Consider the following 15,180-nt stretch of genomic DNA (forward strand, 5'->3'; position numbering starts at 1 on the left):
TAACTTGACAAATGAGAAAAGACTCCCTTACTGGATGCTTAAAAATCCCCTCAGATTTTTGTAAAGAAGTTATTTGGCACACTCTTGTTTCTAGAATTTTAAGTTACAATCTTTGAGTTGGCATGGAAAGACATTGCAGGATGTGAAAAATTAATTTGGATCTGTATGAAGTCAGATAATACAAAAAGTGGTGCTAGGAACACATTTGGCAGATATTCTTAATAAAAATGAGCTCCTATTGCTATATTCTTTTTTTTTGATGATTATAAAATTCTATTGCTAAATTTTTGGTCTATGAAATAGCACATTATGTCAGAAGCACACAAGCAAAAAAACAAACAAAAAAACCTTGTTACTGACCAAGTTGCAAAAACTGATCTTTTTTAACCTGCCACATTCTAGGGTTGTAGAAGTCAAGTTAGATATTTAAAGCCTCATGCAAATATTGTTAAATGGTAGATAAATGATAATAGCATAATGATTAAGACAAAGCATTTGGATCCCAGTTTCAACACTTAATAGCTGCCTAGGGAAGTCAATTAATGTGTTACCATAGTTACTTCACTTATAACAACAGTATCAATATGATCCTTCAAGTTTTAGAATAATGTCTGGCACAAAACAAATTGCCATTTAGTTGGTATGAGTAATTATTTTAATTCACTTGGAGAGTGAATCCTACATATACACACACATTTGTATTTGTTGGATAGGTGTTCGGAATAAGTCTGTAAGGACAAACAAGACATCCTATCACTTGCCTCAAGAAAGTGGAATTGGGGGAAGGAGGTGTTAGCTGAGTGGAAGAGAAACTTCTCATGGTATACGTTAAAAAAAAATCATATAATTGGAAAACAAGTAATACATTCAGAAAACGCGTAAAAAAAAAACCAAAAAAATTTCGCTCCCCATCTGTCCCACATACTTTCATTTTCCCGTGTATTTTTTGCGAATAGAAATGCATTTATTCCCTATTCTTATATGAAGACTGCAATATCTCTGCATTCTTCAGCACCTGGCCTACTGCCGTCCCCGTCCCCCCAAACGGTGCGGTACAAAATACGTGGTATAAGCTACCAGGAAGCGCTCGCTTTACCTCCAAATCACTCCCCGACTCAGTCCCACGTGCCCCAGGACCCCCGCCTCACAGCGAGCTGTTTCCGGCGAAGCCGGTTTGAAGATTCCCCAGGCGGAAGCCCCGCCCACCAGCCCTGCCCTGTCCTCTGGCCGTGCTGTTCTGCTCAGCAGGCGGCGGGCGGCACCTCAGGCATCGTTGTAGACAGCCCGGCTTTCTGCGCGCCGCAGCCGTCGGAGGACCTCAGCGACGGCCGTAGGATAGGGCCCAGTGGATGAGGCGCTAGCGGCGGTGGCGGCCGTTGCAACTGAGTGCACTGATTCCCTGTGGAACGCATTTAGCTGGCTACCCTCGCCGCACTGGCTGGTAGTTGTGTGGCCGGCGCCATGTCTGTGAGCGAGATCTTCGTGGAGCTGCAGGGGTTTTTGGCTGCTGAGCAGGACATCCGGGAGGTGAGCCTCTTCTCTCCTCAACCCCTTTCCCTTTCTCTTCCTAGCTGGGCCACATCGCTCGGCCCTTTTCTGTCGCTCTGTCTCGAGCGGTGGGGAAGCCTCCGAGGATGGCTTGCTTCCCCTCTTGTTTCACCTACAGGCTAGTCCTCCCCGCTCTTATTCCGCTTTCCAGTCTGGATTTCTTGAGTTCGGATTTCGGCTCCTCGGCATCACCTACCTCATTTGAATGCCTGTTTTCTATTTTCCAGTATTTGTTTACATCGAAGACTCAGCTCTTGAGACTCAGACAACGCGCATTTTATGTGTTGTCGGTGTTTTCGAAGCACGTGCGCCCTCTCTCTACATAGGCTAAAAATCCAACTCAGCTGTGGCCTCCAGGGGTGTGTGTGTCCGTGTCCTCTCTCCAATCTTATTTTACGTAATATTATGTTCAGTGTATTTCTCTTTCATTCCTGTACTTCCCCAAATAGTTGCCTGCCTCAAGATTTTCCTGTGTACTCTTTGCCCTTACTGGAATTTGCTTCTTTCCACTTATTTTTCCTGTTATCTCATTTTCGTTTCCTTGATTTCACAATCTAAATAATCTCTTGTCATGTTTGCTGGTAGAGCAATAACATTTTAAGAAATATGTGCGATTTTTTTTGTTGCGATTTTTATTTTTTAAACGTGTCTCCCCTCCCATTATAGTCTAAACTGCCAGAAAGAAGAGACTGTACTTGGTTCCCCAGTATTTACACATGCCTAGCATATAAATGTGCTCAATGAATATTTAAAATGAAATGAATGAAAATAACCAACCTTTGTGTTGCATTTCATTCATCTCTACAAATTACATTCAGATAGCTCATCTCCTTTAATATTTATAGTGTTTCTGTGGGATATTTGGTGTGAGTGGGTGACTGTTGTCCTTTAAAGGCTACATGAGAAACCTAAGGCTTTTTAGTGACCTCTTGAAAGTCTCACAGAGGAAATAAGTGGAAGAGTGTGGATTCAAACTGGTTATTTTCTGTGCCAATTCAGTTCTTGTAAAGAGTTTTAGCGTTTTGAATGTATGTGAAGGTGTCATAGATCAAATATGTTATCTGGTATGTTTGGTTTGGGGTCACGATGATAAGAATGTTGAATATATCTGATATTTTTAATTTTAATTCTCTCTAGGAAATTCGAAAAGTTGTACAGAGTTTAGAACAAACAGCTCGAGAGATTTTAACTCTACTGCAAGGGGTCCATCAGGGTGCTGGGTTTCAGGACAGTAAGTTCTTTGTTTTGATTTTGAGGGTTTTTCTCCAGTTTATCAATTTCTGATTTAGAGTTAATTTCCAACCAGAAGACATTTCAACTGTGTATTATTTTATTATGGAAACTATCCCTCTTGCTTTATGGTGAATAAAAAGCGAAGAAATAGGTGAGTTGATTGTTTTGTAGGTTTACAGAATTCTGTTTTGATTGATTTTCCACTTTCACTTAATATGGAATGTTTTCTATTGTGATGGAGTTCTGATGATAATGGTAGTAGTATCATAGCTCTCTTGTGTATCTAGCAGCTTTTATTTGGCGCTTAAAAAAAAAACCCAACCTTTCAGTTATTAAATATGGTGTAATAAACATTTATGGTAAGAAATGGGCAGTGTAAAATGATCTTAGTGTGTTTACAGTTAGCCCCTTGAACGGAGAGCAAGTTTAGAAATGGAACCTCCATTGTAACATATTGCCAGCTAGCCCAACGGAAAGAGCTGAAATACATTTTCAGATAGAGAATGATGTAATAATATAGATATCAGAGGCAAGTTGTTTTTTCAGTGATATAAAGTTGATCAGCCTGATAGGAATGCATCTGGTGCACAGCCCCTTAAGAATGAGGCTGTGTTTCTGTGTAGCTTAGTGATGTGTTTCTTAGCATATTCCATTTTAGCTAGTTTTTGTATGCTTATTTTTCAGTTTTGGTTAATCAATAGGGAAACTGGAGGTGAAATTTTGAGAGTCAGGTTGAAAAGCAGTGATGTATACCCTACATTCAGTTAAAAGCTTTTAAAAAAATTATTTATTTTCAGGTAGACTGCATAGATTATTAAGCAAGGGCTGTATTTGAAATTTGGTAATTCTTTCTTTCATTATTATGTTTGGTTATCTTTTTTTGTGATCAGTTCCAAAGAGGTGTTTGAAAGCTCGAGAACATTTTGGTACTGTAAAAACACATCTAACGTCTCTGAAGACCAAGTTCCCTGCTGAACAGTATTACAGGTCTGTAAGAAAAGTAGCATTATTTTATAATTTTAAGTAAAAAGCAGAAAAATATACAATCTAAATGATTGCTTAGAATTAGGCAAAAATCCCTGTAGGCAGGTATTTTAATGGTGACAGAATTGATGATTTGTTTATTTTCTTCTCTTTTACTTTTAAAATTTTCCTAAGGAACATGTATAATTTTTGCAATGAAAAAGCAATTAACAAATTTTTTTTGTATGTGGTCAAAATAATAGGTAATATCTTTTTAGTATATTCAAGTTACTTGTGAAATTGGGTGAACCATACCTAATAAGGTTATGGGATTAGGTGACAGTATGTATATGGAGTTGTTTTACCTCAAAGCATGAATTTCACTGTCAAGTAACATATTTCATTAATATTTTATGTTATATCTGGTTGAATTTATGCCACCATTAATTTTAAGATACATCATTATTTTATATATCTCTGTGAAAAAATTATTGCCAACCATAGTTGTGAAACATGTAGATTGTAAAATGCATCCTGATTTCATAGATATTAAAATGGGAAAAATTATATCTGAATGTTGATGAAATATGGTAAATAAGAACCTAAATTTCTATTTGAAAAATATTTTCATTTAAGACACATACATGGCTGCCGAGTGGGGTAAGTCAGACAAAGACAAATGCCATATTATTTCACTTGCATTTGGAATGTACACAAAATAAAACAAACTCACTCATAGATAGAGAACGTTTTGATGGTTGCCAAATTGAAGTTTGGGGGGGTGGGTGAAAAAGGAAGATTAAGAAGTAGTTACAAAATAGTTATGAGAGTGTAAAGTATAGCATAAGGAATATAGTCAATATTGTAATAACTGTATGGTGTCAGATGGTTACTAGATTTATCACTTTGTAAGTTGTATAAATGTCTACTTTGTACACTTGAAACGAATATAATGTTGTCTGCCAATTACAATTGAAAAGTTTCTTTTTAAGAAAGACATATGTGAGCAATAAATAGGACATGTATGAATGGAATGGATAGTATAACCTCACAAGATTCTTTAAGGTAGGGATCAGCAGATTACCTGTGCCCTGCTGCCTCTGGAAGCTAAGAATTGCTTTTATAATTCAAAGCATTGTTTAAAAAAGAAAAAAAAAAACAGTCAGATAAGAATATAATATACAGGCCGAAAGCGACCTTCAAAGTCTAAAATATTTATTGTCTAGCTGTTCACAGAAAAAGTTTGCCAGCCCCTGCCATAAGGTAATAACAAGCATAGAGAACAAGGACAATACAAATTAGCAGAGTCTTTAGGGACCATGTAGTTTGGAGGTCACACACAAGCTGCCCTGTGGCTGATTTGGCCTGTAGAAGGTTTTGTTTGACCTGCATTGTGTTGAAATTTTTTCTAAATTTGTTGCCACATTTGACAATCAGCAGGCATAGCATAAATATCCAGGGGTTGTAAAATTTCCTATTTCTTTTTCAGGCTTCTAGCTCAGTTTACCTGCAGTATCCTGAGATTTTAAGTCTATCTCTTTAGTGATTGCGAATAGGAGTTATTTCTCATATGTGTAAATCAGGATTTTCTTGATACCTTACATTCAGAATGTAGGAATGAGTTAGGTATTGAGGCTAATGTATAGTTGTGGTCCTCATCAAAGTTCAGTTGCCAATATTTATTTTTCTGAGAGCAGTATCGTTCTTATTTACGAAATTTCTAAAGTATAATTGCTGTTGTCATTCATAATTTTCAGTTGTAAATTTTTGTGTTTGTAAAATTGGATCTGCTTCTTATTAAACTTACGGGTAATTGCCATTAATTCAAACTTGCAAAATTTATGCTAAATCCAGCTAATATATTTAAATGTCATAGTGCTCTTACATGTTTTATATATTACAGTTTCACATAAAATTTTATTTGAAAAAGGATTCCAATTCTAAAATGTTTGCACTTGACTCTTTAAACCTGTCTTTCTTAAGGCCTCTAATCCCTCAACCTAAATGTGCTTGTCTTATGCAGATTTCATGAGCACTGGAGGTTTGTGTTGCAGCGCTTGGTCTTCTTGGCAGCATTTGTTGTGTACTTGGAATCAGAAACACTAGTGACTCGAGAAGCAGTTACAGAAATTCTTGGCAGTGAGTGTCTACATTAGTGTTAATCTGCAGAGCCAGGCATGGTAGATTAATTTTGGTGGGAGGGGCTGTTGCTTATATTTTCTGTTTACTATAACAAATGACAACTAAATGGGAGATTGGTTACTTGGAAAACAGAAAAACTAAAATATGTAGTGTTTTGCTCTTTGTACTTGAGTGTTTGTAAAATTTAGTTAAAATTTTTTTTAAGGCTGCAGAGAAATTTAAAGATAGTAGAGTGAACATCTATCTCTTTATACCCCACTTCGATTTAATGTTTTGCCACATCTAGTTAGTCTCCTCACTTCATGTGTATTTGTGCATGCGTGTACATCTATGTGTTCTTGCAAATCATGTGAAAGTCAGTTGCAGATATCATAGCTTCTCCCTGCATCTTCTAAAAAACATTTTCTCTGATATAACTAGATACCATTCTTGGTGGTATTACTTTTTGGTAGAAGAATGAAGGGGAAAATTGAATTTTGCGTAAGAGCTTGAAAAATCCCCAAGTGAGGTGTAGTTGCCAAGGGTGTGAAACATTAAAAAGAATTTTAAAAGATTCATTCTTTTTCCATTTACTTGGAGAGAAAAATTGTGTGTGTGTGTATGTGTGCACAATTAAAAAATATTCTTGGGCTTTAATTGTATTCACATCATGACCTTATCTTTACTTTGATATGTTTTTTAGTTGAGCCAGATCGAGAGAAAGGATTTCATTTGGATGTAGAAGATTATCTCTCAGGAGTTCTAATTCTTGCTAGTGAACTGGTAAGAAGCTTAGTAATTTGCCATTTGCTTTTTTTTTTTTTTTTTTTTTTTACTTTTGAAAATTGAGGTAATGTTGGTTAATAATAACATAAATTTCAGGTGTATAGCATAATTTGTATCTGTGTACATTATTGCATGTTTATCACTAAGTCTATGTATTTGACCCTCTTCACTCATTTTGCTCTCCCTGCTGCTTCTGGCAGCCACCAATCCATTGTCTGTATCTGTGAGTTTGTTTTTGTTTTCTTAACTTTCGCACGTAAGTGAGAGCATGTGGTATTTATCTTTATCTGACTTATTTCACTTACCATCATATGCTCGGGGTCCATCCATGTTGTCATAAATGGCAAGATTTCATTCTTTTTTTATGGCTGAGTAGTATTCCATTGTTTATATACCAAATCTTCATTCATTTATCATTTAAGATGAATACGTAAGTTTTTTCCACATCCTGGCTATTGCAAATAATTCTTCAGTGAACATAGGGATGCTTATATCTTTTCAAATTAATGTTTTTATATTTCTGGCAAATACCCAGAAGTAGAATAGGTGGATCATATGGTGGTTCTAAGTTTTTTGAGGAGTCTGTACTGTTTTTTATAGTAACTGCACCAGTTTACAGTCCCACCAATAGTGTACATGGGTTCCCCTTTCTCCACATCCTCACCAACATTTGTTATGTCTTGTTTTTTTGATGATAGCCATTCTAACAGGAATGAGGTGACATTTTATTGTGGTTTTGATTTGCATTTCTCTGATGATTGATGATGTTGAGCATCTTTTCATGTGTCTATTGGCCATCTTTATGTCTTCCTTGGAAAAATGGCTGTTCATATCCTGTGCACAGTTTTTAATCAGGTTATTTGTTTTTTTGGTTTTTGAGTTGTATGAGTGTTTTATGTATTTTAGGTATTAATCTCTTATCAGAAATATCACTCACAAATATCTTCTCCCATTTGGTTGGTTGCCTTTTTGTTTTGTTGATGGTTTCCTTTGCAAAAGCTTTTTAGTTTCATGTTGTCCTATTTATTTTTGTTTTTGTTTCCCTTGCCTTTGGAGTCATATTAAAAAAACACTCTTAAGACTGATGACCAGAAGCTTAGGTTATTGTTTATGTATTTTGTTGTTTTAGGTCTCATATTCAAGTCTTTAATCCATTTTGAGTTAATTTTTGTGCATAGTATAAGATAGTGGTCTGATTTCATTCTTTTGCATAGGACTGTCGAGTTTTTCCAACACCATTTATTGAAGAAACTTATTTCTCTATTGTATATTATTGGCTCCTTTGTTGTAAATTAGTTGTCCGTGTATGTGTAGATTTATTTCTGGGCTCTCAGTTCTATTCCATTGGTCTTTTTTTCTGCCAGTATCATACTGTTTTGATTAATGTAGCTTTGTAGTATAGTTTGAAACCTGGTAGTGCAATGCCTTTTGCTTTGTTCTGGGGGTCTTTTGCAGTTCTATGCAAATTTGAGGATTTTTTTTGTTTATTTCTGTGAAAAGTGCCGTTGAGATTTGGATAGGGATTGCATTGAATCTGTAGATTGCATTAGGTAATATGGACATTTTAATTTTAACAATATTCTTCCAATTCACAATATCTTTTAATTTTTTGTGTCTTCAATTTCTTTTGACAGTATGTTGTACTTTTCAGTGTACAGGTGTTTCACCTCCTTTGTTAAGTTTATTCCTAGGTATTTTATTTTTGTTGCAATTTGTTGTAAATGGGATAGTTTTCTTCATGTCTCTTTCTGACAATTCATTACTAGTATTTGGAAGCACAATAGAATTCTGCATATTGATTTTGTATCCTGCAACTTTACTGTTTTTGTTTACTATTTGTAATAGTTTTTTGGTGGAGTTTTTAGGGTTTTTCATATATAAAATCATATCATTTGCAGATAGTGACAGTTTTACTTCTTCCTTTCCAATTTGTATGCTTTTTGTTTTTTGCCTAATTTCTCTGTCTAGGATTTCTAGTACTATATTAAATAAAAGTGGCAAGGGTGGGCATCTATGTCTTGTTCCTGATCTTAGAGGAAAAGCTTCCAGTTTTTTTCCCATTGAGTGTGATATTAAGTGTGGGTTTGATGTAATTAATTGGCCTTTATTATGTTAAGGTACTTTCCTTCTATATTCATTTTATTGAGAGAGTTATCATAGTTGGATGTTGTATCTTGTCAAATGGTTTTTCTGTCTTTTATTTTGTTAATGTGTATCACATTGATTGATTTGCAAATATTGAACCATCTGTGCATCCTTGGGATGAATCCCACTCGATTGTGGTTTATGATCCTTTTAATATATTGTTGTATTTGATTCGTTATTATTTTGTTGAGGATTTTTGCATCTATGTTCATTAGAGACATTGGCCTGTAATCTTTTTTTGTGTTGTCTTTTTCTGGTTTTGGTATCAGGATAATGTTGGCCTCATAAATTGAGTTCAGAAGCATTCATTCCTTCCTCTTTAATTTTTGAAAGAGTTGGAGAAGGATAAGTATTACATTTTCTTTGAATATTTTGTAGATTTTAACAGCGAAGCCATCTGCTCTTTTGGTCCTGGAGACATTTGCTTTTTTAATCTTTCCACTTCGCTGTCAAATTGGTACAAAAATTCAGAGTGTGATTCTTTTAAGCCGTCTTTTGGTCACCAGATAGTCATCGACTGTGTATGTGTAATTTTTTGCCAGTCATCAGAGAAATGCCAGTGCTTACGATGAAGCAGCTGTGTGTATTTACTAATGTGCAAGTTTTTTAAAAGATGGTAATACACCTTTATTTCAGAGTAGTGGCAAAACAAATATATTCCTTGGTAACTATGGTCGTTCATATAATTGTTTCAGAGAACAACATAACTATATAACTGTATGAATTATAATTGCTTTTATCTTAGTCTCTTTCCTGAGAAATTATCTTATAAAAGTAATTCTAAAGATAAGAAAAGCTGTTGAGGGTGTTCACTATAGGCTTACTCACATTTATGAAAAATTGCACACCATAGAAACTCCAACAAAAGGGGAATGATTTTTTAAGTTATTAAGTTAGTAGTAATATTAAGCAGTTGTTAAGAATGTAATTATCAAGGACAATATGGAAAAGTTTTGTGGCCTGAGGGTCTTGTAGTTATAATTTGGAAGATATGTTAAGGAGGAGCCATGTTTTAATGCGTCCCAGTTTCTCTTTCCTTGTGTAGTCGAGGCTGTCCGTCAACAGTGTGACTGCTGGAGACTACTCCAGGCCCCTTCATATCTCCACCTTCATCAATGAGCTGGATTCTGGTTTCCGCCTTCTCAACCTGAAAAACGACTCTCTGAGGAAGCGCTATGATGGCTTGAAGTACGATGTGAAGAAAGTAGAGGAAGTGGTCTATGATCTCTCCATCCGGGGCTTCAATAAGGAGACGGCAGCAGCTTGTGTGGAGAAATAGGAGGCTCTCCCTGTGCCTGGCCTTGCCAACCTCAGCGGTTGCCAGTGAGGGTGAGCACAGTGCCACTCACTGTAGTTATGATGCCCTGTTGCTAAGCACCATGCTTTATTTTCTTAGCCAGTTGTGTGGTGTGTTGAAACACTTTTTTGGGGGGGTAAAAAAATAGTCTTTACAAGGACAGGTTTTTTTTTGTTGTTTCAGTGAATTTGCTGTGTAATTTAGTGTATTTTAGTTCTGTCAAAAGTGTAAATGTCAATCTCTTGGTAAAGTTCATTTCTCGCTTACCCTGATGCTGTTGATGTTCTGATTGAAAAGTTTATTGTCTTGTTTGTGATTTTTCGAGAAGTGATCCTTGATATTTTCTATATCCAAATTAGCCATTCATCCACAGGTATATCCTGGATACAGTATGGAAATAATTAAAAAGGATGATTGCCAAGCAAAGGACATTTATTTTATATTTTTCTTTGAAGCCTGGTGAATAAATCAGATGTTGAAATTTTTTGCAAGGGAGTTTTAGCTCCAGAGTTCTCTCTTACTGCCACCAAAATATAGAATTAAACTGCAAAGTCAGGTTCAACAGATTATCTTGGGGAATTTTTGTATTAAGGGATTAAATAACATCTTATTATTTGGCTCCACTTACCAGGCGTGTGTGTGCAGGTAAGGCTTAGTGCTTGAAAACACCTGTTTCCTGATGTTGCCTTAACATTTTGCTATTGCAAGCAGTTAAAAACTGTTTTCGCACATCTTGAGTTAACACATTATATGTTATATTTCTAAGATATGAAACTTTTTCCTAGTAGCCAGCTAGACTGGTCTGGGAGTATAAAGCCACCCAGTCAAGTTAAGTAGCAATACTCTGATATGTTCTGAGACAAAAATGCTGTGCTTTTTATAGAAAGAGAAAACCTTGGATTAAGGAAGAAATTCAGCTGATTTGGTCATGATTTTTAGAGTAAGCAATTTCAGATTGTTGATGGTTCTCCCAACATTCAGGTTTTAAATTTACAGTTTTGGGAAGTAATATAAATCTTGTTGGCACCCTCCTCTACCCTTCCCCATTTTCAGGCAGTACTAGGATTACTTGCCATGTCATTTTTGCTGTTGAATTGAAATTATTAAAATGGTGACAATCCACAATTTTTTGGATCTCACCGAAAGTGCTAGTGTTTCCAGAACAATCTGAAGTATTTAGACGTATCACTCTTTCATACCTGAAACCAGTTTGGGCTTTCTGTTTGTACAGTGGGATATTTGGCATTGTCATCAGCTTTTATCAGGCTGAGTTATGGACTGAACAAATTTTCTATCATGATGAAACAAGGAGAGATGAGGCATAAATTGCTATGCACTGTTGGATTTTAGAAAATTTTTCTTGGCACCTCTTTCTACAGAAGAGGTTGTAGAAAGGAAAAAAGTGTTAAGATCCTTAAAGTGCCTCAGATGGTCTTGAATGATGTGTGGTCATAGCACTGCCTGGATTGAACATAAAAGGTGTTTAATTAGACATCAGAATATGCAGTAAGTTTAATAATATTTTCCTTTGCCTCTATTGATTTTGCTTGAGAGTATTAAAATTTTGGCAGAAGTGGATTTCAGTTTTAACAACTGCATTTTAAGTTTAGGAACATAGTCTGGTCTTATAAAACTATTTGAGAATTTAGAAGTGTCATGTTTATAATTATTCATTTGTGTTTTTCGCTGGCTTATTGTAAAGCAATAAAAACTTTTTTATTTTTTATTTTTATTTTTGCAATTAAGTGTGCTGCTGTGAGTACTCTTCTATATGGAGAATAAATTCTGAATGTTGTTTGAGGTTGAAGAAGACCAGCGGTAATAAACATATACCGCTGTGTAATAGTTAAAACAATCAAAAGACAGCCAGCACCCAAGAGTTCTTTTCTGTAACTTGCAGGTATCATTTGTATGATCTACCTTGATTGGGAAATTATAAGTATTTTAACTGAAGTTGAGAAGCATTGGCATTGGTCTTAGTATACCAAAATTGCTTTATCCAGTTTTAGAAAATTAAGCAGGTTGGAGAAAGGAGATGTGAGTTGGCGCTTTCTTCATAGACTTTATTTATAAAGAAAACCCCATAAAAACATAAGATTTGTCCTCTTAAACTTGAACAATGATAAGAGTAATGCTTTTTCTGAGATACTGACTAAAGAGATGAGATAAATATCCAGGTTGCTACTGGCATAATTTCATAATTGTATACTCACAAGTTATAGCTCTTTTGATTTTTGGCCTGCCTTAAACTATTTGTCCTCTTCAGGTAGGGCTTCATCGTCATGGCTGACATCAAAATAAGGCTTTTTCCGAGCCTGAAATAATTTTTCTTAGTGTTCATTATAATAAGCATTAAACAAATTGGAATAGTCAGTCTCCCTTTCCCCCAAACAACTATAAACATTTAAGGGAGGTGAAATTGACTGGATTGGTTGGTTGAATGAGTACGGGTGAGGGAGGAGGAGAGGGAGGTTTCTGATCTGGTTGAGTAGTTGAGTGGCATGTCACAGAAGCCAGGTTGAGTGCTATTAAATAAGATAGGGTTTGTAGGATGAAATGCATGTCTGGAGGGGGCTTGGCAGATGATGCATTTGCTTTTGGATGTGTTGGATTTATGATAACTGTGGAGCAGCTAGGTCCATCAGGACTTTGGGTATGAGGAAAACTCCAAGCCATCGCGAAGATAGCTTTGGGTAGCTTTAGCATATATATGGTAGATAAGTTAGGAGAATGTGTAAGGTTTCCCTGGAGAGCATGTAGAACAGAAGAATAATGAGCTGAGGACAGAGCCCTGGTTAACAGCAGAGTTTAGTGAGGAACTAAAGTCCATGAAGAAATAGAGAAGTGGTTAGAGAGGTCAGCAGAAAACAGGGAGAGTGGCATGTCACAGAAGCCAGGGGAATAAAGAATCTTTAGAAGGTTTTTTTGGGTAAGAGAAAATATATAATTTCACAGCCCAAGAGCCTTATGACTTTGTCAGGTGAGGCTAGGTTATGCTGTGGTAACAACCCCCAAAGCTCATAAGCATAGAACAGGATTTATTCCTCACTTATACTCCCTGTCTATTGGGGGATCTACTCTACATTGTCCTCATCTGTCTGCTACAGCAGCCACCAACTTGGCCATTGTTAATTGCTTCTGCAGAGGGAAAGAACTGTAGAGGGTCTTGTGTAAATGTGCTCTGGTTTGCAAGTGGTATATCACTTTCATGGTTTATTGGTTAGAACTGGACATGTGACCCTGCTGAACACCAAGGGGTCCAGGAAGTGAAATCCCACCTTGGAGAGAGGCGGAGAGTCAGAGGAACTAAATATCAAAAGTTGTGGGAAGTGTTTAGTTCCTTGTATTAAATGACTGGTAGTAGTATTTCTAGTCATAAACTTAAGTGGGCTTGGGAGAGAGAAAAGATATCCCAAGGCCACTTCTTTAAAAAAAAAAAAAAATTATAATTAAAAAATTTATTTTTCAGTTGCAGTTGATGTAGGGCCATTCTTGCCTGGCGGATGACAAGAAGAAGGTAGATCAACCCTTAATTGTCCTCTCTGTGGTTGAAGGTAGTTTTTTGTTTGAAACAGATTTCTCTGGTGTGTGTGCATTTGTGGTTGGGTTTGTGTTTGTATGTTTTAAGCCACCGTTCAGTGAGCTCTTACATGTTCCAAGTACTTGGCTAATAAACATTTTATCCAGACCATCTCATTTCATCCTCATAACAACTATAAGGTAGCTACCACAATTTTTTAAAAATTTTCAGACCTTGAGAATAGGTTTGGGACAATAAACTTTCCCTGATCTCATAGCGAGCTATAAAGGAGCTGCGATTCAAACTTCTGTGTACACCATTTCTTCCTTGACGCTCCTGATGGCATCACTCCATAGCCTGACAAGGCAAAATTCAAATCTACAGATAGTTAGGAACACAGTGTATATATAGCAAGTGGAGACTTGGTCTGTGTGCCCTCAAGAAGTTTAGGGTCAATTTGCAGGGGAGAAGGTGGTGAGAAAAGATAAAAACAGGTAAAAAAATTACTAACTAATATTTGATCACCTACTATAATTTAAAATTTTAAACAGCATTATTGGAGTGCAATTTATGTATAAAATTGACTCATATCAAGTATAAAATTAAGTGATTTAATTTGTCAAGTGGTGCAACAATCCCAATGAATCAGTTTTAGAACATTTTTATCTCCCCCAAAGATCCTTCTTTCAACTCCCAGCCCCAGGCAACCACTAATCTATTTTCCATCTCTATAAATTAACCTTTTCTGGATATTTCATGTAAATGAAGTCATACAATAAGTATATGGGCTCTTCTGTCTTTTCACTTAGCATAATGTTTTTAAGGTTTATCCTTATTAGTAGGTTGTTTCTTTTGATTCTCAAATAGTGTTTCATTGTATGGATGTTCCACATTTTACCCATTCATCAGATAATGAAGATTTAAGTTTCTATGTTTTGGCTCTTCAAAATAATGCTGCTATGAACATTCTTGTGCAAGTCTGGGTGTGAATGGATATTTCTCTTTCTTCTGGATAGATATCTAGGAGCTTGGTAAAAATGGCATTTTATGTTTAGCTTTGTAAGAAACTGCCACTCTTTTCTTATCAGCAATCTATTTGAGTTCCCTACTTGAGTTAAAATTCAATAGACAAGATGCCATAATAACCGAACTTACTTGATTAATAACTTGTGAACAATTGCTATGGGAATTTAGGAGGAATTATTAGAACTCGTTCGTGGAAGAGATAGAATCTAAATAAGATGGAACTAAGAGATGAACATGGAACTAGGTCATTTGGGTGGGCAGAATAACTGAAACCAAAGCAAAAATGTATCATACATTTAGTGGGGATGGGGATGTCACCCATTTGAATGGAGGGGACATTCTGGCAAGGTCAGATTGTTAGATTTAGAAAAAGCCTGAAGTGAGAGGTTAGAGAGTTTGGACTGAATAATAGGCATTGGAGGACTGTAGAGTTTTATCGGAGAGAAGAGGATGCAGCTGTGGAGTCAGACAGCCATAGTTTTGACTCCTGGCTTTGTCATGTTTCCAAGGGGAGAGACCAAAGGTAGGGAGACCTGTGAGG

The 15,180-nt window shown here is 36.1% G+C and overlaps 1 protein-coding gene across 2 annotated transcripts; it reads left to right on the forward strand.

Moving 5' to 3' along the window:
* The first annotated feature begins 1,259 nt into the window (after positions 1–1,259).
* Positions 1,260–11,825, forward strand: TSN (translin). Of its 2 annotated transcripts, none has more exons than XM_016154627.2 (6): positions 1,260–1,527; positions 2,686–2,779; positions 3,672–3,768; positions 5,768–5,883; positions 6,569–6,648; positions 9,823–10,060. In XM_016154627.2, the coding sequence occupies exons 1-6, from the start codon at positions 1,462–1,464 to the stop codon at positions 9,913–9,915; spliced, it is 546 nt and encodes a 181-aa protein (XP_016010113.1). In that variant the 5' UTR covers positions 1,260–1,461; the 3' UTR covers positions 9,916–10,060. The 2 variants fall into 2 exon arrangements, with proteins under 2 accessions (XP_016010113.1, XP_016010112.1); XM_016154626.2 differs by having other exon boundaries at positions 1,265–1,527; positions 9,842–11,825.
* Positions 11,826–15,180: the final 3,355 nt, after the last annotated feature.

Source organism: Rousettus aegyptiacus, unplaced genomic scaffold (assembly GCF_014176215.1).
Source record: "Rousettus aegyptiacus isolate mRouAeg1 unplaced genomic scaffold, mRouAeg1.p scaffold_m13_p_2, whole genome shotgun sequence".
NCBI lineage: Eukaryota > Metazoa > Chordata > Mammalia > Chiroptera > Pteropodidae > Rousettus > Rousettus aegyptiacus.